Source organism: Vipera berus (assembly GCF_964194415.1).
Source record: "Vipera berus genome assembly, chromosome: 5".
NCBI lineage: Eukaryota > Metazoa > Chordata > Lepidosauria > Squamata > Viperidae > Vipera > Vipera berus.
In genome coordinates this window covers 4,601,191-4,628,908 of record NC_138207.1, presented here as the reverse complement: position 1 = coordinate 4,628,908, position 27,718 = coordinate 4,601,191, and the positions used below count along the sequence as shown (strand labels likewise).

Sequence of the window (27,718 nt, the reverse complement as noted above, 5' to 3'; positions counted from 1 at the left end):
GATCTGGTGCAAAAAAGCAAACCTCAAACCAGTACGGTCGCTTTCCTCGTGACTCTGGCAACAGCAGGCTCAGAGAATGAACACGAGCCAGGCCGTGCCTCGATTTCCCATTTGGTTTCCTCCCTGTAGGGAGCATTTAAAGCTTCCTCCTGAGGAATTCTGGGAATTGCAGTCCACCCAGGGGTTGAGGAGCGCTGGGTTAGTCCGATTGCAACCGAGCCATATCTCGCCCATTTGCATTAAAATAAGGCAGCTGTGGGGGAAGAAAAGCAGACATTTCTTAAATTGTGCCTACACACCAAATATGCATGTCTATAGAGAAAGAGAAGGGACGCGGTGGCTCAGTGGGTTAGGACGCTGAGCTTGTCGATCAGAAGGTCGGCAGTTTGGCGGGTCGAATCCCGAGGGCCGCGTAGCAGAGTGAGCGCCTGTTACTCGTCCCAGCTTCTGCCAACCTAGCAGTTCGAAAGCACGTAAAAAATGCAAGTAGAAAAATAGGGACCACTGCAGTGGGAAGGTAACAGCGTTCCGTGCGCCTTTGGCGTCTAGTCATGCCAGCCACATGACCACGGAGACGTCCTCGGACAAGCGCTGGCTCTTCGGCTTTGAAACGGAGATGAACACCGGCCCCTAGAGTTGGAAACGACTAGCACGCATGTGCGGGGGAACCTTTATCTTTACCTTATAGAGAAAGATCTTCTGGTTGATTGAATCACACGATAACATTTTTTTTAAATACAGAATAACAAGAGTTGGAAGGGACATTGGAGGTCATCTAGTCCAACCCCCTGCTCGGGAAGGAGACTCTATATACCATTTCAGACAAGTGGCTGTCCAGTCTCTTCTTAAAAACCTCCAGTGTTGGAGCACCCACAACTTCTGGTGGCAGGTTGTTCCACTGGTTAATTGTTCTCACTTGTCCGGAAGTTTCTCCTGAGTTCTAGGTTGCTTCTCTCCTTGATGAGTTTCCATCTGTTTGCTTCTTGTCCGGTCTTCTGGCGCTTTGGTGAAGAGGTTACACAGCCCCGTGTCTTGCCTGGGACACTGAGGGCTTGACTGGGGGATTCTGGGAGTTGAAGTCCACCCATTTGAAGTCACTCAGGCTGAGGGGCACTGAGTTAGTCTGATTGCAACCCATCCATATCTGGTGCATTTGCATTAAAATAATGCAGCTGTTGGGGAAGAAAAGCAGACATTTCTTAAATTGTGCCTGCACACTGAATATGCGTATCTATAGAGAAACATCTGCTGGTGGATTCAATCCTGGGACGACTTTTTAAGTCTTTTAAAGGGACAGTGCAGAGGGACCAAAACCAACTTTCCATATTTTATTTTATTTTTTATTTTATTTTAATTCCATTTATATCCCGCCCTTCTCCGAAGACTCAGGGCAGCTTACAAGCTTAGCAGTAGCCTTCATTCTATGTATATGCCTGCTTATTAGGGCTTTCACACACACCCCCAAGCGGCATTATTACAAAGTCAGCTTATGCAGGAGAAGTGTTGGGAGGTGGAGTTAAACATATAATCAGTATGAAACTATTGCTTTGTTGCGAGAGACACAAACCCAGCCTTTCCCCCTTTAATTCTATTGACTCTTATCTAGCGTCAATTTGGTGCTGACCGTTAATTAACCAGATTTTTGTCTTTAGGCAGCAATAAATGAATCGGTGATGGAGACTTTAGAAAGAGTGCAGAAAAGAGCAACAAAGATTAGAGAGCCGGAAGCTAAAACACACAAAGAACAGTTGCAGGAATTGGGGATGTCTAGTCTAGTGAAGGGATGCGGTGGCTCAGTGGGTTAGGACGCTGAGCTTGTCGATCAGAAGGTTGGCAGTTTGGCGGGTCGAATCCTGAGTGCCGCGTAGCAGAGTGAGCGCCTGTTACTCGTCCCAGCTTCTGCCAACCTAGCAGTTCGAAAGCACGTAAAAATGCAAGTAGAAAAATAGGGACCGCTACGGTGGGAAGGTAACAGCGTTCCGTGCGCCTTTGGTGTCTAGTCATGCCGGCCACATGACCACGGAGACGTCCTCGGACAAGCGCTGGCTCTTCGGCTTTGAAACAGAGATGAGCACCGGCCCCTAGAGTCGGAAACGACTAGCATGCATGTGCGGGGGAACCTTTACCTTACTTTAGTCTAGTGAAAAGAAGGACCAGGGGGGGACATGATAGCAGCATTGTAGTATTTGAGAGGCTGTCACAGAGAAGAGGGGGGTGGGGGTGTCAACCTCTTCTCCAAAGTCCCTGAAGTTCAGGACAAGAAGCAATGGATGGAAACCAATCAAGGAGAGAAGCAACCCGGTGGGATGGTGGGGAATGGAAGGATTTATACTCCTTGCAGACAGCTGGTCATTTGCATTCTCTTAGAGAGTCGTTGAGGCCACCTGGATGTCATCTCTGTCAAAACTGAACAGCCCTCTCTCAACAGAGGGGGAGGGATACGGCATCATCTATCTCCAGTCTTCAACAGAGTCCTTTCAGCAGTTCCAAGAAGGCTCTACACCCACTCAGGTGACCCCGAGGACACAGATAAACCTCCAAGTGGCCTCAACGACCCTCTAAAGGAATGCAAATGACCGGCTGTCTGCAAGGAGTCTAAATCCTCCCACTCCCCGCCATCCAGTCAGAGCTGAAGAAGCTTCTGGGAGGGGAAGCGAAACGCCTTTCAAAGAAAAACAAGGAAGTCCAGTTGCCTCCTGAAAGAGCACCTTTGGGATTCCTGTTGAGAAGATCCTCTTCCTCATGTTTCATCTGACTCTCCGTTCTTAAAAGTTTCATCCCACTCATTCGAGACTTCTCCTCTGGAGCAAGTGAGAATTGAATCCAGACCCTCTTCAGAAATCTGGAGACAGCTATCGTGTCTCCTCACAACCTTGTCTTTGCAAGCTAAACAGATACTACAAATCCAGGACTTCAAAGCTTGTTTACTTGAAAAGGAACTTTGAAAGCATGCCAGCGTCCGGGCATCAAACCTTTGGGGATTATGTGTCCGCTCAGCAGCTTCTTCTGAGGTCCGGCCAAACCATTGTTAATGGTTAACTATTGTTAAGAGAGCCTGTTGCGGTTGGGCTGGAGCGTCCTAAGACAAGTTGTCGCCCTTTGAGGTGCAAAGGGAAGCAATCTTGAAATTGGAAGGGGCCAACTATCCCCCCATTCTACTTCGTGCTGGTGGCATCCAGATGCCAACTGAAGATGGGCTGGCAGGAACTAAGAAGATTTGCAGGTAAAGCCGGCAAAGTGGAAGCTCACAGATGTTTGATAAGCCATGATATCTGTCAGCATCCTGGGCCAATCTTGCTAGAATGTAGATGGTGCCACAGAGATGCTGCAAAAGAGCGGGACATTTGGGAACTTAAAAGTTGCTGAGGTTGAGAAACACTGCTCTAGAACACGGATGGGCAACCGTGGCTTCTTTATGACCTGTGGACTTCAACTGCCAGGATTCCTGAGTCGGCATGAGATTAATCAATCGATCGATTGACCTCTGGAATGAGATATGTGGAGACTTCCCACAGAGGCTCGCCTGATGTACTTTTGAGCAAGCTTGGCACCCATTCCTGCCTACCCCTTGTTGGAAGACATATCTTCATCAGGGTCCAGTCCAAGCCGGGAATAAACAAACATGGAGACTGCTTTGGGAAGAAGGTTGCAGTTTATCAAAGAGGAGAGCCAGACAGAAAGATGGCTCTGGAAAAACTGACCGCACGGAGCTGGGAGTGGTGGGTTTTTATACCTTCTGGGGCTCTTGAGGTTGTTTCCTGTTCCTGTTTGAGGCTTTGTATTTCCTGTGTCGCGTACTTTGACCTGAGTCTGAGTGTGCCCTTTTGGCATCTGTGGGTCAATCCTATCATGTCCTGTCTTAAGAGTTTGGGTGGGGTATGTAGACTTTAGGTGTCTTTGTCTTCCTAATTTCATCAGCTTCTAGCTGGAAACCTCCAACCATCCTGAATGGATTATTTACATCTGCATTTCTAAAAGAGCCTTGGTGGAGCAGAGGGCTAATGCCTCCTTAAGTAACACCAGCTGCCTGCAATTAGTGCAGGTTCGAGTCCCACCAGGCTCAAGGTTGACTCAGCCTTCCATCCTTCCGAGGTAGGTAAAATGAGGACCCAGATTGTTGGGGGCAATTAAGCTGACTTTGTAATAATGCCGCTTGGGGTGTGTGTGAAAGCCCTAATAAGCAGGCATATACATAGAATGAAGGCTACTGCTAAGCTTGTAAGCCGCCCTGAGTCTTCGGAGAAGGGCTGGATATAAATGGAATTTAAAAAAAAGCTGCTGAGTTGTATGGCTGGTGTGTGTGTGTGTGTGTGTGTGTGTGTGTGTGTGTGAGAGAGAGAGAGAGAGAGAGAGAGAGAGAGAGAGAGAGAGAGAGAGAGAGAGAGAGAGAGAGAGAGAGAGAGAGAGAGAGAGAGAGAGAGAGAGAGAGAGAGAGATATTCCCCAAAATATTTCTTTCTCTGGATTCTTCCCACACCGTCCTACCACACAGCCCTCACATTGGTTGACCCTGATTGAGAGGGATCTCGGAGTCCTAGTGGACAATCACTTAAATATGAGCCGGCCGTGGGCTGCAGCTGCCAAAAAAGCCAACACAGTGCTAGGCTGCATTAACAGAGGGATAGAATCAAGATCAGGTGAAGGGTTAATACCGCTTTACAAGGCCTTCGTAAGGCCACACTTGGAATACGGCATCCAGTTTTGGCCACCACGATTTTCAAAAGATGTTGAGACTCTAGAAAGAGTGCAGAGAAGAGCAACAAAGATGATCAGGGGGCTGGAGGCTAAAACATATGAAGAACGGTTGGAGGAATTGGGATTGTCTACGTGCAGTTAAGTGTTGGGGCTGACACAAAAGAGCCCCAATTGATGTCCACCTGCAGCCAGGAAAGCTTCTGGTTTTCTGGCCACTTATCTGCTTTCAGCCCCACCCACCCTACAAGTTTGCTATGCTTAAGGGGGTGGGGCTGGCTGAGGAATTCTGGGAGTTGAAGTCCACAAGCCTTAAAAGTTGCCAAGTTTGAAGACCCTTGATCTAGAATGGTAAGCTTCCCTGGACAGGTTCTGTCATAAGTTTGTACAGTCACTAAGCAACTGGTCATAAATCAAGGACAATCTGTAAAGTTTGCCCTCCTTCAAGGATTTATGTCTGTAATGCTTCCCTCTCAAAGTCTCTCCAATCCAATCCAATCCAATCCAATCCAATCCAATCCAATCCAATCCAATCCAATCCAGGTAGTCCTCAGCTTACAACTTTTGGTTTAGTGACCATTCAAAGTTACAACATCACTGAAAAAGGGGACTTACGACCGTTTTTCACACTTACGACTGCGGCGGGCTCCCTGTGGTCACGTGATCAAAATTCAGACCCTTGGCAACTGACTCGGGTTTATGACGGCTGCATTGTCCCCCCGGGGCCTTGTGATCCCCTTTTGCGACTTCCTGAAAAGTAAAGTCAGTGGGGAAGCCGCATTCACTTAACAAACCGTGTTCCCAATTGCAGTGATTCGCTTAACGACCGTGGCAAGAAAAGTCGTAAAATGGGGCAAAACTCACTTAACCAGCGTCTCACTTAGCGACAGAAATGTTGGGCTCGCGGTCGTAAGTTGAGGACTGCCTGTGCTAAAATGGGATTGCGGCAGGTAATCCAAAGACTGAAGATTCCCCCCCACCACCAGCTGCCGTAAGAGAAACCACAACTGAACACAGATTTTTAGGAAGGATTCCAGAAATTTATTTCTTTATTTAGAATTTCTGGCGGGGAGGGGAGAACAAAGGCGAGACGGTGTCCTTTCTTATACAGATTCTCAAAACACATCTGCCCAGCGGTTAGAGCAAAAAAGAAAAGAAAAAAACACCAGATTTAAAGTTGCAGCTTTGGGAGAGGCGAAGCAGCGGCCCCGGAAAAGAGACCCACAACTCCATCACGGATGTCACTGCTTCCTTTCCGGTTGCAAGTTCCAGTTTAGCCAGCGGACGCAGGAGCCACGGATGAAAGCTACATGGGAAACACGGCCCCTGCAAAGCTGAGTAAGAGATTGTTTACACTGACGCAGAGCACCCCACGGGCCAGATACAACAAGGAGGAAGACGCTGTTTAGGCACGGCACAAATTCAAATAAAAACTACAACAACCCCAAAATCATCAAAGAAGATGGAAAGAGAGCTGGGTTACACTTCGTGACTCCTTGCTGGAGAAGGCTAATTTAAAAAAAAATCAAGATGGCAGCTGCAATCCGCAAGCGAAGCCCTATTGCGGGGGTCTTCAAACTTGGCCCTTTTATGACTTGTGGACTTCAAGTCCCAGAATTCCTCAGCCAGGCACGCGTGCCTGGCTGAGGAATTCTGGGACTTGAAGTCCACAAGTCATAAAAGGGCCAAGTTTGAAAAACCCCAGCCCTATTCTTTTGTTTTTCTTTTAATATGGGCCATGAGGTTTGCAGGGCTGCGGCCGCCATCTTGGCTTTACCACCACCTCCCCCATTTGTTAAAAACCCCGAGATCAAATAAAACCCGTCTGCAAAAATTCAATTAAATTAAAAGTCTCTGTTCTTTTTTCCCCAGGGAGTTCAGGTCTGGAGGCTGCCCAAATTAGCGGTTTGGGGGCAAATGGGCAGGATTTGTAAGCGGGAGCCAGGCCTGCTCACTCTCCGCCACCGGGCCTCTTCAGCACCGTGCTGTACTTCACGGCACCGCTGTCGACTCGCAGAACGACGTCCACCAAGGCGAATATGGTGATGACCTTGAGCGGGAGAGAGAGAGAAGCCAAGCAAAGGTCAGTTCGATCTCTGAAACGCAACGCTGGTCAAATCTCGGAATTTTGCCCCCATAGGCAGATCTATTATTGACTGGCTACCGGTAGTCCTTGACTTACAATGATTTGTTTAGTGACCGATTGAAGTGGCTTATGAATGATTTTCACACTTAACGACCGTGGCAGCATCCCTCGTGGTCACCTGATCCAAATTAAGACGCTTGGCAACTGACTCGTATTTATGACCGTCGCAGTGTCCCCCGGGGGTCATGTGATCCCCTTTTGCGACCTTCTGTTTTATATATAAATATTTTATTAATTTTCTAGCTTTACAGCCAAATGCTTAATAAACAATGTGTTGTCTGGTTCCATTAGTAATTCAGTGGTCTATATTAACTTCTTCAGTCTAGATCCAACATTATACCATCAAATTATTTCCTCTCTTCTTCCGATCGTACCTGTTTTCCCACACTAGGCAAATACAATTCTTGCTGTTATTAGTAAATATACAATTGAATATCAACCTCTTTGTTACATTTTTCTAACCACATCAATAATGTCAGTTGAAAATATCTTTCCTAACCAAAACATATTTTAATTGCATTTGCACTTGACGTCCACATGTTCACTCAGTATCCTGTTTACTCTTTTTTTAAAAAAAATAATTTCCCATCAGCGTTCAAAATGTCTCTATTGTTTATAATTCCAAACTAGGTTACATTTGGTTAACCAAAAGCTTCCCTTGTTCAAACCTCTTAGCGTTTTCCTGTTTCCCTTCTCATACCAAAATCTAATATTCTAATTATAAATCTTATCTTTCTAGTTATGATAATACTTCTATTTCTAGCAATTATTGGCGGCGGATAACACCCAGGGGGAGGGCCTTCTCTGTGGGTGCGCCTGCCCTCTGGAACCAGCTGCCCGCAGAGCTTAGGACTACCCCCGACCTTCGTTCATTTCGCCGGGACCTGAAGTCCTGGCTCTTTGAGCTTTCCGGCCCAGGCTGAGAGTTTTAATTGGGGTTTTTAATTTTTTCCAGGGATTTGATTTAATCTTTTTTTAATTGTTTTAAACTTTTGTATCGATTTTTGTTTTAAATACCCTGTAAACCGCCCTGAGTCCTTCGGGAAAGGGCGGTATATAAATCCAATAAAATAAATAAAATAAATAAATTATCTGTTCTCCACCATATTCGAACATCTAATTAATAGCATAATATCCCACCTGATGGGTCAAAACCCTCTATTTTCTTCAGCCTTACTCTAGCTTTCGTTCTTTGCCAACTCACTTTCTGAGTCAGTGCATTTGAATCCTCAAGTAATTTTTCCTCCGTTTTCGTGTATGTTCTTTGGAATAAGAAAGACCATTTGTTTAAAGTCATTTTGGAAGAAGGCTCTGCCCATTGATGTTCCTTAAACAGCCTCCCTCCTTCTCCAAATTCCCTGCAGTTCTTCTAGCAGCTCTATCTTCTGTTCAATCGGCTCTTCTTCCTTTTCCTTTCGCGGCCTTCTGACAAGCAAAGTCCATGGGAAAGCCAGATTTGCTTAACGACCGTGTGACTAACTTTAACAACCGCAATGATTTGCTTAATGATTGTGGCAAGAGAGGTCGTAAAACGGGACAAAATTCACTTCATAGCTGTCTCACTTAGCGAGAGAAATTTTAAGTCACTTTTTTCCCCAGCACCGGGGTAACTTTGAATTAGTCGCTAACAAACGGCGGTAAGTCAAGGAATAGCTGTATCTAAGTGGGCAACCATCGGAAGATGGTTTGCTTTCATCTGTCCTGAATCCCCCTCGCTCGGCTTACGTGAACGATCCCGACTGCTCGTCCAGGTAGGTCCTTGACTTACGGCCAAAAGCTATGTGGCTAAGCGAGATGTTTGTTAAGTGAGTTTGGCCCCATTTTTGCGACTTTTCTCAACACGGCTGTTCAGCGAATCGTCACAGTTATTACGTTAGTCACACACGGTCGTTAAGGGAATCCAGCTTCCCCCTTTGATTTTGCTGGTCAGAAGGCCGCAAAAGGGGATTGCATGACTCCAGGACGCTGTGACCGGTCGTAAATATGAGTCAGTTGCCAAGCATCCGGATGTAAATGACGTGACCGTGGGGATGCTGCCATGGTCGTAACTGTGAGAAAAGGTCATAAGTCCCTTTTTTCCCCCAGTGTCGTCGTAAGTTTGAACCGTCACGTTGTAAGTCGGGGACTGCCTGAGTTACAAAGCATAAAAACCTCTCCTGTTGCGAGCAAATGGGGCCAGCCTTTTTTTCCTGGCATCGTTTCAGCTTTCTGTGCCAATTAGCCCTCTCGGAATCAGCGTTAAGAGGCAAAGTCCAGACGGCTGTTTTGTAAAAAAACACACTGCAAGTTCGGTTAATTATTTCCGATTCTTTTCCAGGTAAATATCAATATTTGTCGTTTTTACAGCCACTTGGGTTAATGTGTGGCAGGCGCCAAGGAAACCAGCTCCAATGGCTGCTATAATTGGGCAAATTATCAAACCCAGATAGACCGAGCCCGGCCCTTCACCTGGGTCCTAGCCCTAAACTGGATGAAGAATGGAGGAAAGGGCTCTGAACATGTGCAGAGTGCCCACAGTCTTCACCCCCCTAGGTAGCGGGGTAAAGGCAGGGGAGCCAACGTCCAGGCCGTAGAATTCTCAGCCTAGAATAGGGCACGGACAGATCTCCTTAAGTGAGAGTGGTTAAAGCGTCAGGCTAGAAAGCGGGAGACGGTGAGTTCTAGTCCTGCCTTAGAAGCAAGAAAGCCGTCTGGGTGACTTTGGGCCAATCAGCAGGAGACGGTGAGTTCTAGTCCTGACTTAGGCAAGAGAGCCAGCTGGATGACTTTGGGCCAATCAGCAGGAGACGGTGAGTTCTAGTCCTGCCTTAGAGGCAAGAAAGCTGGCCAGGTGACTTTGGGCCAATCAGCAGGAGATGGTGAGTTCTAGTCCTGACTTAGGCAAGAAAGCCGGCTGGGTGACTTTGGGCCAATCAGCAGGAGACGGTGAGTTCTAGTCCTGACTTAGCCAAGAAAGCCGGCTGGGTGACTTTGGGCCAATCAGCAGGAGACGGTGAGTTCTAGTCCCGACTTAGGTAAGAAAGCCAGCTAGATGACTTTGGGCCAATCAGCAGGAGACGGTGAGTTCTAGTCCCACCTTCGGCAGGAAAGCCAGCTGGGTGACTTTGGGCCAATCAGCAGGAGACGGTGAGTTCTAGTCCTGCCTTAGAGGCAAGAAAGCCGTCTTGGATGACTTTGGGCCAATCAGCAGGAGACGGTGAGTTCTAGTCCCACCTTCGGCAGGAAAGCCAGCTGGGTGACTTTGGGCCAATCAGCAGGAGACGGTGAGTTCTAGTCCTGCCTTAGAGGCAAGAAAGCCGTCTGGGTGACTTTGGGCTAATCAGCAGGAGACGGTGAGTTCTAGTCCCGACTTAGGCAAGAAAGCCGGTTGGGGGACTTTGAGCCAGTCCTTCTCTCTCAACCCAACCCACCTCACAGGGTTGTTGTTTTGGGGAAAAATCGGAGGAAGGAAGGTGTGCTGGCTATCTTGTTGCATTAAGTTATTTTAAAAATAATGAAGGCGGGATACAAATTAATTAAATAATGAAATAAGAAAGTTGGCATTCCTCCTCCTCCTCCTCATTTTTTTATTATTATTAATTATTATTATTATTATTATTATTATTATTATTATTATTATTATTATTATTATTATTATTATTATTATTATTATTGCAGGCTAGAGACGTGATGGTAGAGGGTAGAGACGTGATGCCCCAGCCCAGGGAAGGTGAACCTGGCTGAATGCACCGAACATCATAATTAATAATTTGGGGGGGGGGGAGTGGAAAGGACAAAACTGTCTGTTGGGGCAGCTGAATCAAGATGGCGCTGCAAAGGGGCAAGGAGGGAGAAGATTCGGAGGGGGTGCAAACGAAGAGGATGAAGCATTCGTGAGCTGGGGAAAGGCTTATGGGTCCTGGGTTGGAGAAGGAAGGCTCCGGAGCAGAGCTTCTCGAGCTGGGCAACTTTAAGAGAGGTGGACTTCAACTCCCAGAATTCCCCAGCCAGCTATGCTGGCTGGGGAATTCTGGGAGCTGAAATCCACCTAGGCGTAGTCCTTAAATTACAGCCACAATTGAGCCCCAAAACATCCGTTACTAAACAAGACAGCTGCTAAATGAGGTCTGCCTCGTTTTAGCACCTTGGCTACCGCTGTTCAGCGAATCACTCGGTTGTTAAGTGAAACCGCCTCCCCCCTTGGACTTTGCTCGTCAGAAGGTCAAGAAAGGGGATCACACCGAGCCCCGGGACGCTGCAACCCTCCTAAAGACACGGCGGTTGCCAAGCGCCTAAAATTTTTGAGCGGCTGACCGCGGAGGATGCTGCCGTGGTTGTCGGGGTGAGAAACGGTCGTAAACTGAGGACCGCTTGCGTCTTAAAAGAGAAACGCAGCTCCAGGGGCTTCAGGGACAAAGGCTGGGCTCAGAGGCAGTGGTTAAAGCTGGATCTCGCCCAGGAGCCCAAAATCACAGATGGTGGAAGATCTCGAAGCAAAGCTCGGCGGCCGAGTTCGCATCGATGCGTCGCCTGACCCGGGAAACCATGTTCTCCAAGAAACTCTTGCCAGTAGTTTTCGGATGGCGTCAAGTGCTGGCGCAGGGCAAAGCTGAGGACGGGAGATCCAGGTGGGCAGTGGGGTGAGGGGTGGGGGAGTGGGCTAGGGCCAACCTTACCTGCCGTGGGGCGTCCTGGTCCGGGCTGTGCGGTTCCCACACCAGCGACAGCTGTGGCTTTTTGCCCACTTTTTGAAACTGGAATCCCACCAAGGGCAGAGCCTGCAAGACAGTGGAAGATGGGGTCAACGGGGGGGGGGGAGGATGCAGAGGGATACCAAGCTATGAGGAAACCCCCCCTCCGAATGCCCCTGTCCACGTACAGAAGGCCTTTTCAACCCACCTTTTTTAAAAAAAATAAAAATAAAAAAAATACAGTAGTGGCCAAAATTGTGGAAACCTTTTGGGAAAAGCGTACAGTTAGAAATGCCACCTTTGGCATTTTAAGTTTCCACCCGTTTTACTTCTTCTAATTTCTTTAGAACTGCAGCCTTGTTCGCTTAATAATGCTGTTTTATGTGGCTTTCTGGGTGACCGGTCCACTCTTTGCACCATGGCTTTAATTTTTATTACGTTTTACAAGCCCGCTAAATGAAAGAACACACACAAAAACTAATCAACAGATGGAAACTAGTCAAGCAGAGAAGCAACCTAGAACTAAGGAGAAATTTCCTGACAGTGAGAACAACTAACCAGTGGAACTCCTTGCCTCCAGAAGTGGTGAATGCTCCAACACTGGAAGTTTTTAAGAAGAGACTGGCCAGCCACTTGTCTGAAATGGTATAGGGTCTCCTGCCTGAGCAAGGGGTTGGACTAGATGACCTCCAAGATCCCTTCCAACATCATCATCATCATCATCATCATTATTATTATTATTAACAACCTGCCTCAAGAAGCTGTGAATGCTCCAACACTGGAAGTTTTTAAGAAGAGACTGAACAGCCATTTGTCCGAAATGGTATAGGGTTTCCTGCCTGAGCAAGGGGTTGGACTAGATGACCTCCAAGGTACCTTCCAACTTTAGTATTATTATTATAAACCCCCAACCGACTTGATAAGCGATCTCGTAACACACTGACAAAAGTCCTCCTCTTGGTTTCAATACACAACATCAACAACCGGATCCTACCGTGATCTGATTGGCTCATTGCCAAAACAAGATGGCACCTGATTGGCTCTCTAAACACCCGTGCTGATTGGCTACAATCAGATGAAGGAAAGCCAACTGAGATCAACCTGAGCAAGTTGCGCTTCCTTTTTCTGATTATTTGGCTATAACATTTCATAGAATACAGTACAGATAATTGAACAAAATTTGTTGCATTACATTTTTGATTAAATGATCGTTCCATTGATATGAACTAGAAATTCAGGTAAATGAGGGCGGATATGATATTGTTGCCATTACGGAAACATGGTGGGACGAAACCCACAAATGGAACACACAGCTAGAGGGATTTAAATTATTTAAAAGAAACAGACTAAACAAAAGAGGAGGTGGAGTTGCTCTATATATAAGAAATAACTTTATCTCTACAGAAATAGAGCACAACAATGATGAAAACTGTAAACTTGAATGCATTTGGGTCAATATAAAAGGGGGAAAAATGACATTGCCATAGGTGTATACTATAGCCGCCCAACCAAGCAGAAGAAATAGATGAACTTTTTGCTAGTCAGCTAACTAAGGTATGTAGGAAGCGCATCACAATAGTAATGGGGGACTTTAATTACCCTGATATCAACTGGGAGACAAACTCTGCACCAAGTGGAAGATCTAACAGATTCCTGACAAACCTAGCAGACAACTTTGCCTCCCAAAAAGTAGAGAAGGGAACTAGGGGATTAGCCATATTGGATTTAATTCTCACTAACAGAGATGAAATGATAGAAGGTGTCGAAGCCACAGGAACCTTGGGGGGAAGTGATCATGCAATATAGCTTCTCTCCCCGCTTATTGCAATAAACGAATCCAAAGGCCTTCACTGTGTCTTGGCTGGTTATTGGTCAGGCGAGCTTGCCTCTGGTCACGAAGGAAAGTGGCTCAGAGCACATAACAAGGAGACGGTGAGTTCTACTTCTGCCTTTGGCATGAAAGCCAACTGGGTGACTTTGGCCCGGTCCTTCTCTCTCTGCCCAAACGAAAAGTCGTATATTGGGGCAAAACTCACCGAACCAGCATCCCACTAAGCGACAGAAGTTTTGGGCTCAGCTGTGATTGGTAAGGGGGTGGGGGGGGGAACCACCTTTATTTAGACGTCTTCAAAAGAAAAAGGGAAATAAAAAAAAACAGCCTAGCATCCCTCCCAGCTCCTTCCCCGTCTCGTACCCACCAGAGAGCGGCACGGCCCTCTGCCCGCCCCAGATGGAGGGGGCCGACACATGCCGCCGAGTCCTGTTTGCGACAGCGGAAATGCATTGCAACATCTCCCTGCTCGATCGTTCGGAAGGCAGAAGTGCCTACTTGGCACTATCGGCTCCGCTTTAATGACCGTGCTGGGAAGGGATAATGGTCTTGAACTCTGCGAGGCGCAGATGGAGATGCAGCCGGTACCAGCCCGGCGTCCCCAAGCAGAAGAAGACAAGGAAGGGAGGGAACAAAGCAGGTGGGTGGGAGCCCTCAACTCTCCTTTCCCTCCCCCAGGATGGGGTCCTGAACTGGCTTGCGATGGCACGAGACCAGCCACTGCGACAGGGCAAGGCAGAGCGGGAAGAATCCAGAGAAAGAAATATTTGGGGGGATATTAAAAAGGCAGAATATATTTCTCCAAAGGAATAATGGAGAAGATCTTTTTAAAAAAGCAGAAAGCTCTCCACGCACACCCCCAGCCAGACAACACAGCAGAAAGCAGCTTTTAGAAATGCAGATGTAAATAATCCATTCAGGTTGGTCGGAGGCTTCCAGCTAGAAGCTGATGAAATTAGGAAGACAAAGACACCTAAAGTCTACATACCCCACCCAAACTCTTAAGACAGGACATGATAGGATTGACCCACAGATGCCAAAAGGGCACACTCAGACTCAGGTCAAAGTACGCGACACAGGAAATACAAAGCCTCAAACACGAACAGGAAACAACCTCAGGAGCCCCAGAAGGTATAAAAACCCACCACTCCCAGCTCCATGCGGTCAGTTTTTCCAGAGCCGTCTTTCTCTCTGGCTCTCCTCTTCGATAAACTGCAACCTTCTTCCCAAAGCAGTCTCCATGTTTGTTTATTCCCGGTTTGGACTGGACCCTGATGAAGATTTTTCTTTCAACAGCAGGTAGTCCTCGACTTACGACCTCAACTGAGCCTCACGTTTCCGTCGCTAAGCGTGACAGCTGTTAAGCGAGCTTTGCTCCATTTTTACAACCGTTCTTGCCACAGTTGCTAACCGTGTTTCCCCGAAAATAAGACCTGGGTCTTAATATTAATTTTTGCTCCAAAAGACGCACTGGGGCTTATCTTCCGGTTAGAGCTTATATTTGGGGAAATACGGTACTAAATGCCTAAGTCTGGCTGACGATCTTAACTGGGGTTTATTTTCTGGACACTGCAACCATCCTATAGGTCAGGGGTCTTCAAACCTGGCCCTTTTATGACTTGTGGACTTCAACTCCCAGAATTCCTCAGCCAGGCACACGTGCCTGGCTGAGGAATTCTGGGAGTTGAAGTCCACAAGTCATCAAAGGGCCAAGTTTGAAAACCCCTGATATAGGAATATAAGTCTGCTATGGCTATTCTGATCCGCTATCTATTTGCCTGTCCCAGAGAGATGCAATTTGGGGAATTTTATTCATTTATTTTATGTTGTTGTTGGGGTTTTTTTTTGATAACCTTTTAAAAAAAAATACTTTCCCCCCCCCATTTTTTCCCCCATCGATTTATTCATTCTGCACAGCCCCCAACCAAGTCTTTTTATTTCCTAGGTTCCCTGGCTCTGTCCAGTTTGGTCTGGTTGGGTTCACTAAAAATGTAAACGGATCGCCTGGCTCACTCTCACACCCATCCCGCCACCCGGGGGGGTGGGGGTGGAAGGGGGAATCGCGTGGGCTCACGTTGCAATAAATGCGCTTCTGGACTCCGAATCGCAGCACCAGGACGTCAAAGGCCTCGCTGAGGACACCCATCACCATGGCCTCCGATTCCAGCGGTCCACACTCCTGCAAGAGACAACATTGGGGGGGGGGGGTTGGGCAGGAAAGGAGGGAGGGAGGGATGAGTAAAAGGGAGCAGCCCCTTCGTTCCGCACAGAGATTCGAACCCAGGTTCCCATCCAAGCCTTTAAGTAAAGCTTAGAGAGAAGAGAAAGGCTTGATTTGAACTCTGGTTGAGTCAGGAGGAGAGCAGATCCACAGATCTGTCCAGGAAAGAACAGATTTTCAAAGGCCTTAGATCAGAGTTGGAGATTTCTTGCTTTTGCAAGTGGTCCTCACGTTACGACCACAATGGAACCCCGCCAGTTTATGTGGCTAAGTGAAACATCCGTTGAGTTTTGCCTCGTTTTTACATCTTTTCCTGCCACAGTGGTTACGTGAATCACTGTAGTTGTGAAGTTAGTAGCCTAGTTGTTAAGTGGATCCCGCTTCCCCCCCTTGAAGGTCGCAAAAGGGGATCACGTAACACACACACACACCCAGGACACGGCCACCGTCATAAATATGAGTCAGTTGCCAGGCGTCTGGATTTTGATCACGTAAACCATGGGGGCGGCGGGTGAGTTGTTAAGGGTGAAAAACGGTCCTGAGTCCCATTTTTCAGTGCCGTTGTAACTTTGAGCGGTCACTAAATGGACCGTTGTAAGTCGAGGACTACCTGTTTTGATATATTCATTGAAAAGAACGCCCCTGTGGCACATTTTCGGATCAGTGTTTTTCCATTTGCCATCTTTGAAGAAGTGTGGACTTCGACTCCCAGCGTTCCTAATCCAGGTTGTCTGGACTTCAACTCCCAGCATTCCTCAGTAAGCATGGCTAGATTTGAACCCCACACATCTTAAAAAGTTGCTACATTGAGAAACTCTGCTATACAGGGAGTCCTCGGTTTAGATTCATTTATTTAGTGGCCATTCGACGTTGCAAGGGACTTACAACCTTTACTCACACTTAGACCACTGCAACATCCCCGCGGTCGCGTGATCAAAATTCACAACGCTTGGCAACTGGCTCATATTTATGACGGTCGCAGCCTCCCGGGGTCACGCGATACCCTTTTTCTGTGACCTTCTGACAAACGACGGGGAAGGCCGCTTCACGTAAAAACCGTGTTGCTAACTTAAGAACTGCAGTGATTCGCTTAACGATGGTGGCGAGAAAGGTGGCAAAACCCATCTTAACAAACGTCTCGCTTGGCGAGGGAAACGTGGGGCTCCATTGCGGTCGTAAATCGAGGACTGAAAGGAAGAACATTGCGATGTTTCTTCCAACAGAGCGGGGCTACACAAACACGACACCCAGCCGGTTTTTAGAGCCCACCCCACCCCCTCCCCTCCGGGGCCCCGAATGGCCCCCTGACCTTGACAAACACGCCGAAGAAGAGATCGACGCTGAGTTCCTGCACCCGCTTGGAAGCCATCTTGCGATCGTTGCAGTGCTCCGCCTGCTTCTGCATCTCGGCCGCCTCCATCTGTGGGGCAGGAGCCAGCCCTTGAAAAGAGACACCTTCCGGTTGGAAGCCGCCTGGGGGAGAGACCTGCTCCTCCTCCCCCTCATTTCCGTGGGGCGGTAAGTACGGAGCAGAGCCTCCCCTCCTTCCGTGCGCTACGGAAAGAACCTGACCGCGGCATCTTGCGCAAAGCAAGAGAGCGGTTTTTGATTGGCCGGGAAAAGGAACATGCAGGGAGAGTCAGTTTGGAGCAGTGATTAAAGCGTTGGGCTAGAAATCAGGAGACGGGGAGTTCTACAGTAGTCCTGCCTTAGGCATGAGAGTTGGTTGGATGACTTTGGGCCATTCACCTGGAGATGGGGAGTTCTAGTCCTGCCTTAGGCATGAGAGTCGGTTGGATGACTTTGGGCCAATCACCTGGAGACGGGGAGTTCTAGTCCTGCCTTAGGCATGAGAGTCGGTTGGATGACTTTGGACCAATCACCTTAGGCACGAAAACCGGCTGGGTGAGTTTGGACCAATCACCAGGAGGTGGTGAGTTCTAGTTCCGCCTTAGGCAGGAAAGCTGGCTGGATGACTTTGGGCCAATCACCAGGAGACGGTGAGTTATAGTTCCGCCTTAGGCAGGAAAGCCGGCTGGGTGACTTTGGGCCAATCACCAGGAGCTGGTAAGTTCTAATCCCGCCTTATGCAGGAAAGCCAGCTGGGTGACTTTGGGCCAATCACCAGGAGACAGGAAGTTCTAGTCTCCCCTTAGGTACGAGAGTCGGCTGGGTGACTTTGGGCCAATCAGCAGGAGACTGTGAGTTCTAGTCCCCCCCTTAGGCATGAAAGCCAGCTCAGTGACTTTGGGCAAGTCTCTGTCCCTCTCTCTCTCAGCCCAACCTACCTCAGAGGGTTGTTGTGGGAAAAAGAGAAAGAGGAAGGTGTGCTGGATATGTTCGCCACCTGGAATTATTTGTAAAAATAATAAAGATGGATGGATGGATGGACGGAATGAGTGAATGAATGAATGAATGAATCTGGCAACCTATCCAGTCACACCATCAGGATCTTTATGCTCTTACCAGGCAGAAAAGAAGATCCGGTGCCCAAATTTCCCTCAACCAGACTTCCCCAAAGGCGGGCTAAGAATGATGGGTACTGTAGTCTGGGACCACCTGGAGGGCATTGCATTGAGGAAGGACGCTCTGCCCTACCAGTGTCCAACCTTGGCAACTTTAAGACCATGCTGGCTGGGGAATTCTGGGAGTTGAAGTCCACAGATCGTAACATGGCCAAGGCTGGATACCCCTGGTCCAGGGGTAGGCAATCTTGGCTCTTTTATGACTTGTGGACTTCAACTCCCAGAATTCCTGAGCCAGCCACGCTGAGGGGAAAGGGAGGGTTTCCCAAGCTGAGCCATGCTGGCTCAGGAATTCTGGGAGTTGAAGTCCACAAGTCATAAAAGAGCCAAGGTTGCCTACCCCTGGTTTAGTAAGATTTGTGGACTTCAACTCCCAGAATTCCTGAGCCAGCCACGCTGAGGGGAAAGGGAGAGTTTGCCAAGCTGAGCCATGCTGGCTGAGGAATTCTGGGAGTTGAAGTCCACAAGTCATGAAGGGGCCAAAGTTTCCCCCATGCTGGCTGAGGAATTCTGGGAGTTGAAGTCCACGAGTCACAAAAGAGCCAAGGTTGCCTACCCCTGCCCTGCCTTATCCTTTTTTAGATGCAACCAGGCAGGCAGTCCACCCTTCATCCTGAAAAACTCACCCAGGGAAGCTGAGAGCAGCCGGTGCACCACAATGTCCGGGAACCGGCGGATGGGCGACGTAAAGTGAGTGTACAGAGGCACATTGAGGGCGTAGTGCCGGAAGAGAGCCTCGTCCTTCAGCATGCCGGTGCAGAAATAGACCGCCATCTGCAAAGACATCAGAAGCTAACACCAACCAGGCCGGGAAGGAAGATGGAGGCCTTTCTGGCATGGCTGACGGGGGAAAAAGCTACAAAGTTTTGGGAAGAGCAGGACTCTCCATCCCAGGGAACACGGAGGAGGTCTGGATGAGAGTCCAGGAAAAGCTTTTTATAAGGGGGGGGGGGTGTCCAACCTTGGCAACTTTAAGACCTGTGGACTTCCGGCTGGGGAATTCTGGGAGTTGAAGTCCACAAGTCTTACATTTGATGAGGGTGGATTTCCCCCCCCCCCGCTTTATACTTTAATATAAATCAGAAACCTCCTTGGGGGCGAGATGGGTGGCAAATGTATTAAATAAAACAAAATAATTTTAAATTGAATCAATAAAATAAGTTTGAATTGAATCAATAAAATGAAATTGAATTGAATGAATAAAATAAAATAAATATCAACTGAATCAATAAAGTAAATTTGAACTGAATCAATAAAACTGAATTGAATGAATAAAATAAATTTGAACTGAATCAATAAAATAAACTTGAACTGAATCAATAAAGTAAAATTGAATGAATAAAATAAAATAAATTTGAACTGAATCAATAAAATAAACTTGAACTGAATCAATAAAGTAAAATTGAATGAATAAAATAAAATAAATTTGAACTGAATCAATAAAATAAACTTGAACTGAATCAATAACATAAAATTTAATTGAATGAATAAAATAAAATAAATATGAACTGAATCAATAAAGTAAATTTGAACTGAATCAATAAAATAAAATTTAATTGAATGAATAAATTTGAACTGAAACAATAAAATAAACTTGAACTGAATCAATAAAGTAAAATTTAATTGAATGAATAAAATAAATTTGAACTGAATCAATAAAATAAACTTGAACTGAGTCAATAAAATAAAATTTAATTGAATGAATATAAAATAAATTTGAAGCGAATCAATAAAATAAATTGAATAAATAAATTTAAAATTTAATAAAATAAATTCGATAAATAAAATCAAATAAATTTAAATAGAATAAATAAAAATAATTTTAAATAAAATAAAATAAATGTAAATAAAATAAAATAAATTTAAATAAAATAAAATAAAATAAAACGACCCTCCTTCCTACCTGCATGGGACGAGAGAACATGTGAGTCAGCACTTCCTTCCTCGCTTTGCTGTATTGGTCATTCCCAAAGGTTTCATTCAGGCTTTTCTGGAAGAGAGAGCAACAGACGCAGGCGCTAAGAGGGAAACCAAGATTGCTTCTGATTGCGCATTGCCCCGCTGGTGTTGGTCTAGAAACCAGGAGACAGGGAGTTGTAGTCCCACCTTAGCCATGGAAGCTGGTGGGGCGACTTTGGGCCAAACACCAGGAGGCAGTGAGTTCTAGTTCTGCCTTAGCCATGAAAGTTGGCTGAGTGACTTTGGGCCAATCACCAGGCGGTGGTGAGTTCTAGTCCTGCCTTAGGCTAGGACGTAGCCCTAAGGATGGGTAATGAAACACCTGTAAGAAAACAACTAAGCTCAGAGAGCTTTCTCCTTCTCCTCTACCCCTGATGATGTTACCTAGTTGGGCAATGAAACGTCTGCAAGAAAACCACCCAACTCAGAGAGCACCAAGGATCCCACAGAGTCCTCCTCCTCCTCCTCCTCCTCCTCCTCCTCCTCCTCCTCCTCCTTCTCCTCCTCTTCCAAGCCCAAACCTTTGCTGAATGCAGGGCAAGCCCATCTGAATCTTCCCCCCTTTGAAAATAAGCTTTTCTCCCCTCCGGCTCCTGCTTTTACTCACGTGTAGGGCCCCGGCACTGGTGCACTCGATCTCCAGGCCCATCTGGTTGCAAAAGGCCATGAGGTCGTGCAGCATCTTGCTCTGGGGTGGGGGATGCCGGCGCAGGATGGCTTTGGTGGGAAAGGAGCGGTAAATCCGATGGGCCACCGCCATGTTTGCCAGCAGCATAAATTCTTCCACCAGCCTGGAGCAAGCAGGGAAACAGCAAAGACGTGGATGATGGGCTGCAGGAGTATGTCCTGCAGGAATTCAAGTGACTTGGAATTCTGGGCCGACAGGAGACTAGACAATCCCTTCTCTTAAATTTATTTATTTATTTATTTATTTATTTATTTATTTATTTATTTATTTATTTATTTATTTATTTATTTATTTATTTATTTATTTATTTATTTATTTATTTATTTATTTATTTGGATTTATATACCGCCCCTCTCTGAAGGGACTCGGGGCGGTGTACAGGGCGATTAAAACACTATAAACAACACATAATGTATAAAAATTAAAATGAGATTAAATCAAATAGCCCTAAACAATAAACACATTCTAAAATTTAAAATTTTTAAAATTTAAGATCTAAAATCCCAAACCCTCAGTCCAGGCCGGCAAGTTCAAATAGCCAAGTCTTCAGGCTTGGCATATAGGCTCTCCTGGTCGAGCAGGGGGCTGGACTAGAAGACCTCCAGGGTCCCTTCCAGCTTCTATTCTATTCAAAGGAGTCAGCTGAATGAAGGGCTGCACGCTGGGCTTAAAGGCTAAGGCTGCCGGCAGAACAGACTGTGGTTTACAGGTGACACCTTCCCATTCCAGTCTGACTTCTACAGCCACGTCATCTGATGACAGACACCTGATGAGGAACTGCTCGTGGCCCTGCGCTTGTCATTCCATGGTTGCTCGTGTTGTTTGTGACAGAATTCGCAAATGCTCGTATTTCACCTGTCTAACATAAACCCTTAGGCTGCATTAACAGAGGGATAGAACCAAGATCCACGTGAAGTCTTAATAGCACTTTACAAGGCCTTGGTAAGGCCACACCTGGAATGCTGCATCCAGTTTGGGTCACCACGATGTCAAAAAGATGTCAAGACTCTAGAAAGAGTACAGAGAAGAGCAGCAAAGATGATTGGGGGACTGGAGGCTAAAACATATAAGGAACGGCTGCTGGAGTTGGGTCTGTCTCGTTTAATGACGAGAAGGACGAGGGGTGACAGGATAGCAGCCTTCCAATATCTCAGGGGTTGCCTCAAAGTAGAGGGAGTCAAGATCTTCTCCAAAGCGCCCGAAGGCAGGACAAGAAGCAACGGATGGAAACTCATCAAGGAGAGAAACAACTTAGGAGAGATTTCCTGACAGTGAGAACAATTAATCAGTGGAACTGTTTGCCTCTAGAAGTTGTGGGTGCCCCACCACTGGAGGTTCTCCGAATGAAATTGGACAGCCATTCCTCTGAAATGGTACAGCTTTTCTGCCTGAGCAAGGGGTTGGACTAGAAGACCTCCAAGGTCCCGTCCAGCTCTGTTATTTTGTTATTCTGTTAAGTGGTGCATACTCCACCAAGTCACCTTCGTGCGAGGAGGAAGCCTTGAGAGAGGACTTCATTGAAAGCCTGACTTGATGTCTTTTGTAGAAGACGTTCAGACCATACGGTCCAGGCATTTAAAACTGGATCGCTTTCAGACAACCGAACCAGTTCTGGACATCCTCTTAACTGCTGCCTCCTTGCAAAGTATTCTCCGTGCATTTCTCTGGAGCGCTTTGCATTTTCTTGACGTGTAAAATTTTCCGAGCTTGACTGTTTCCTTGCAGATGTTTCATTACTGAAACCAGGTAACATCAGCAGTGCTAGAAGGGAGCAGTAATTCTGTTACCTTGTCTGGGTAATGAAACCTCTGGGGGAAAACAACAACAATCAAGCTCAGACAGCCTCAAGGGACCCTCCTCATTTCAGCCCTGGGCTACAATATCCAATCTCTCAAGGGCTGCCCCAAAGAAGAGGGAGTCAAGCTATTCTCCAAAGCGCCTGAAGGCAGGACAAGAAGCAACGGATGGAAAATAACCGAAGAGAGAAGCAACCTAGAACTGAGGAGAAACTTCCTCACAGTTAGAACAATTAACCAGTGGAACTCCTTGCCTCCAGAAGCTGTGAATGCTCCAACCCTGGAAGTTTTTAAGAAGAGACTGGACAGTCATTTGTCTGAAATGGTAGCAGGAGGCTGGAGTAGAAGACCTCCATGGTCCCTTCCAGCTCTATCCTATCCTATCCTATCCTATCCTATCCTATCCTATCCTATCCTATCCTATCCTATCCTATCCTATCCTATCCTATCCTATCCTATCTTTTCTCCTATTTTCTATTCTGTTCTATTCTATTCTGTTCTGTTCTGTTCTGTTCTGTTCTATTCTATTCTATTCTATTCCATATTTTCTATTCTATTCTATTCTATTCTATTCTATTCTATTCTATTCTATTCTATTCTATATTCTATTCCATTCTATATTCTATAGTTATTCTATTCTATTCCATATTTTCTATTGTATTCTATTCTATTCTATTCTATTCTATTCTATTCTATTCTATTCTATTCTATTCTATTCTATTCTATTCTATATTCTATTCCATTCTATATTCTATAGTTATTCTATTCTATTCCATATTTTCTATTGTATTCTATTCTATTCTATTCTATTCTATTCTATTCTATTCTATTCTATTCTATTCTATTCTATATTCTATTCTATATTCTATTCCATTCTATATTCTATAGTTATTCTATTCTATTCCATATTTTCTATTCTATTCTATTCTATTCTATTCTATTCTATTCTATTCTATTCTATTCTATTCTATTCTATTCTATTCTATTCTATTCTATTCTATTCTATTCTATATTCTATTCCATTCTATATTCTATAGTTATTCTATTCTATTCCATATTTTCTATTCTATTCTATTCTATTCTATTCTATTCTATTCTATTCTATTCTATTCTATTCTATTCTATTCTATTCTATTCTATTCTATTCTATATTCTATTCTATATTCTATTCCATTCTATATTCTATAGTTATTCTATTCTATTCCATATTTTCTATTATTCTATTCTATTCTATTCTATTCTATTCTATTCTATTCTATTCTATTCTATTCTATTCTATTCTATTCTATTCTATTCTATTCTATTCTATTCTATTCTATTCTATTCTATTCTATTCTATTCTATTCTATTATTCTATTCTATTCCAGTATTTTCCTTTATATGTAAAATATCCCAAGGCTGATGCTATGTAATGGAACCACCACTGGGTGGCGGCGTTGTTCCCCTTTTTGTGCACACTCCTCTTATATGAGATCCCACAAAAATGGTCATGTGAACCTGCTCAGGTTTCTAGCCGCATTGGAGGCTCCAAAGACAGATGGCAAACGAGGACGTGCCTTTTTAGCCGGAAGGTCCCAATCTTTAGAGGCCCCTGAGCCCATCTGGAAATCAGATAGCCTGTTGTGGGCGCACTCACAAAACAACATAAGCTAAGAAAGATGGCTGCCAAACACTGGTGGCCAAACAAGCAAACAAAGATGGCTGCCAAGAGAACAGGGTGCCCAGTTCGCAAGTTGACTGCTGTCAGGGTTGAAACTGCCGTTTAGATTAGAACAAAAATTCTCAACCGTGGCAACTTGAAGATGGGTGGACTTCAATTCCCAGAATTCCCTGCCCACGGAGGGAATTCTGGGGGTTGAAGTCCATCAATTCTGGCTGGTTAATTCTGGGAATTGAAGTCCACAGCTCATCTTAAAGTTGCTAAGTTTGAGAAAACACAATCCCAGGGAAGGAGAGGTTGTTGCCTCCAGGGTTAATCTGGATCATGAGGACCTTTTTTTCCCCTCACAATCCAGCTTTCATCATGAGGACGTTTTTTCCTGATACTCATCCAACCTCTGACTTCCTTTAATTTAAACGTGATTTTTCTCATAAAAATCCTGGGCAACCTTCATCCTTTAGATCTGCTGGTTGTCCATGAGCACATGCCAAACAAGCAACTGCTTCTTCAAAGCAAGGGGGCTGGACTAGAAGGCCTCCAGGGTCCCATTCTATTCTATTCTATTCTGTAATTTATTGTAATTCTATTCATTGTTTATACTATTCTGTTCTGTAATTCTATTTCTATTCTATTCTATTCTGTAATTCTATTCTATTCTGTAATTCTAATTCTAATTCTAATTCTAATTCTTATTCTATTCTATTCTATTCTATTCTATTCTATTCTATTCTATTCTATTCTATTCTATTCTATTCTATTCTATTCTATTCTGTAGGTTTTTGTGGTTCAACTGTGTGGTAAATGCTTCTCCAATGACAAGTTTAAAAATGTGTACTTCAGCCAGGTCCAGCTTGGATGCCCCGTCAGTCAGTAGATCCCAAGATCTTGCCCATTCTAGGTTACTGTTCCCACCATATCGGCCAAGCCAAACCTGGCACCCAGCATGATGGGATCCCATCGAGGAATTAAGATTTGAACTCGGTACCGCCTCTGCCACTTTTAAGATGGGTGGACTTCCGTTCCCAGAATTCCCCAGTCGTAACTGCTGTTCTTTTTCTTTCTGTCCAATATATTCACCACGGCTGGCTGGGGAATTCTGGGAGTTGAAGTCCACCCATCTTAATTAGTGGCAGAGGTTGAAAAACACACCGTTTCAAGTTGTCCCTGTTTTGCTTCCTTGCGTGTTTTGGGTTTCTGCGTGCACTCAAGTTTGTGCACAGGCTGGGCCTTATGCTCCATTAAGATAAAAAATTACTGATGGAAAAAATACAGGATGTTATGGTTCATTAACTTTTTCTCAACGACTCTGACCGATGGTTGGACTTTGATGGCTTCAGGGCCCTTTTATTGCCTCATATTAAACTGTGACAGAAAAAAAAACCATGATGAATATATTTGAGATCAAGAAAAAGAACAGCAGTTATTGGCTGAGCCACATCGCTCCCATCGAAACTGAATTAAGCAATCGACAAAAATCTATCGGGTTCAACCGAGATGCCCTACGCACAGTCACTCATGCGCTCGTGACCTCCCGTTTAGACTACTGCAACGCTCTCTACATGGGGCTGCCCTTGAGGACCACCCGGAGGCTTCAGCTGGTGCAGAATGTGGCCGCACGAGTCGTGATGGGGGTCCCCCGATACTCCCATGTAACACCTCTACTCCGCGAGCTGCATTGGCTCCCGGTTGCCCTCCGGGTGAGATTCAAGGTGCTGGTGATGACCTATAAAGCCCTAAATGGCTTGGGTCCGGGATATCTGAGGGAACACCTCCTGCCAGCATCAAGCTCCCTTCGTCCAGTGCGCTCCCACAGGGAGGGTCTTCTCAGGGTGCCGCCGGTTAAAGATTGCCGGCGGACAATACCCAGGGGGAGGGCCTTCTCAGTGGGTGCGCCTGCCCTCTGGAACCAGCTGCCCGCGGAGCTGAGGACTGCCCCCGACCTTCGTTCATTCCGCCGGGACCTGAAGACCTGGCTCTTTGAGCTCTCCGGCCCAGGCTGAGAATTTTTTAATTTTTAATTTTAACTGGGTTTTTTTTTTCCCTCAGGGTCTCATTTAATCTTTTTTAATTTGTTTTTAACTTTTGTATTGATTTTCTTTTAAATACCCTGTAAACCGCCCTGAGTCCTTCGGGAAAGGGCGGTATATAAATTTAAATAAATAAATAAATAAACCTGGTGCCCAATGGCGTGAATTCTGGGTTGTACTAATGAGATGTACAAGTAGATAATAATAATAACAATAACAATAGTAATCGATAGGTAGACAAAAATGCCAAATCCAGTCTGAACATCTGGCTGACTGTGCAAATAATAATAATAATAATAATAACAACAATAACAATAACAATAACAATAACAATAACAATAACAACAACAATAACAATAATAATAATAATAATAATAATAATAATAATAATAATAATAATAATAATAATAATAATAATTAGTAGTAGTAGTAGTAGTAGTAATAGTAGTAGTAGTTGGAAGGGACCTTGGAGGTCATCTAGTCCAACCCCCTGCTCAGGTAGGGAACCCTCTACCATTTCAGACAAATGGCTGTCCCGTCTCTTCTTTAAAACTTCCAGTGTTGGAGCATTCACAGCTTCTGGAGGCAAGGAGTTCCACTGGTTCATTGTTCTAACTGTCAGGAAATTCCTCTTTAGTTCTAGGCTGCTTCTCTCTTTGATGAATTTCCATCCATTGCTTCTTCTCCTGCCCTGGGGCGCTTTGGAGAATAGCTTGACTGCCTCTTCTTTGGGGCAGCCCCTGAGAGATTGGAACCCAGCTATCATGTCACCCCCTCGTCCTTCTCTTCATTAAGCTACTAGACAGATCCAGTTCCTGCCACCGTTCTTCGTATGTTTTATCCTCCGGTCTCCTAATCATCTTTGTTGCTCTTCTCTGCACTCTTTCTAGAGTCTCAACATCTTTTTTACATCGTGGTGACCAAAACTGGATGCAGGATTCCAGGTGTGGCCTTACCAAGGCCTTGTAAAGTGGTATTAACACGTCACGTGATCTTGATTCTTTCCCTCTGTTAATGCAGCCTAGCGCTGTGTTGGCTTTTTTGGCCGCTTCAGCACACGGCTGGCTCGTATTTAAGGGATCGTCCACTAGGACTCTGAGATCCCTCTCACAGTTACTACTTGACTAGCCTCAGTTCATTTAGTGACCGTCTGAAGTTACAACGGCATTGCAAAAAATGACTTAGGACCGTTTTTCACGGTCCTAAATTCAGATGCTTGGCAACTGACTCACATTTATGACGGTTGCAACGTCCCGGCTGGGTCACGCGATTCCCCTTTTGCGACCTTCCCACTTTGCGACAAGCAAAGTCAGCAGGGAAGAAAAGATTCACTTAACAACCGTGTTACTAATTTGACACCGCAGTGGTTCACTTAATGACGGTGGCAGAAAAAAAAAAGAGGTTGCAAAATGGGGCAAAATTCACTTCACCCGTGCCTCGCTTAGCGGCGGAAATTTTGGGCCCAATTGTGGTTGTTGAGGACTGCCTGCAGACGCTTGTGCTA

General features: G+C 45.6%; 1 protein-coding gene across 1 annotated transcript in view; it reads right to left on the bottom strand.

Moving 5' to 3' along the window:
• Nucleotides 1-5,709: 5,709 nt before the first annotated feature.
• DIS3L2 (DIS3 like 3'-5' exoribonuclease 2) overlaps nt 5,710-27,718 on the bottom strand; it is a 214,049-nt gene continuing 192,040 nt past the window's right edge. The window contains exons 15-21 of the mRNA XM_081329970.1: nt 20,651-20,834; nt 19,988-20,074; nt 18,711-18,858; nt 16,869-16,999; nt 15,413-15,517; nt 11,493-11,594; nt 5,710-6,741 (exon numbers count right to left, since the gene is read on the bottom strand). Of these exons, the coding sequence (XP_081186096.1) occupies nt 6,643-6,741; nt 11,493-11,594; nt 15,413-15,517; nt 16,869-16,999; nt 18,711-18,858; nt 19,988-20,074; nt 20,651-20,834 (856 nt within the window). The 3' untranslated portion in view covers nt 5,710-6,642. The remainder of the gene's footprint in view (nt 6,742-11,492; nt 11,595-15,412; nt 15,518-16,868; nt 17,000-18,710; nt 18,859-19,987; nt 20,075-20,650; nt 20,835-27,718) is intronic.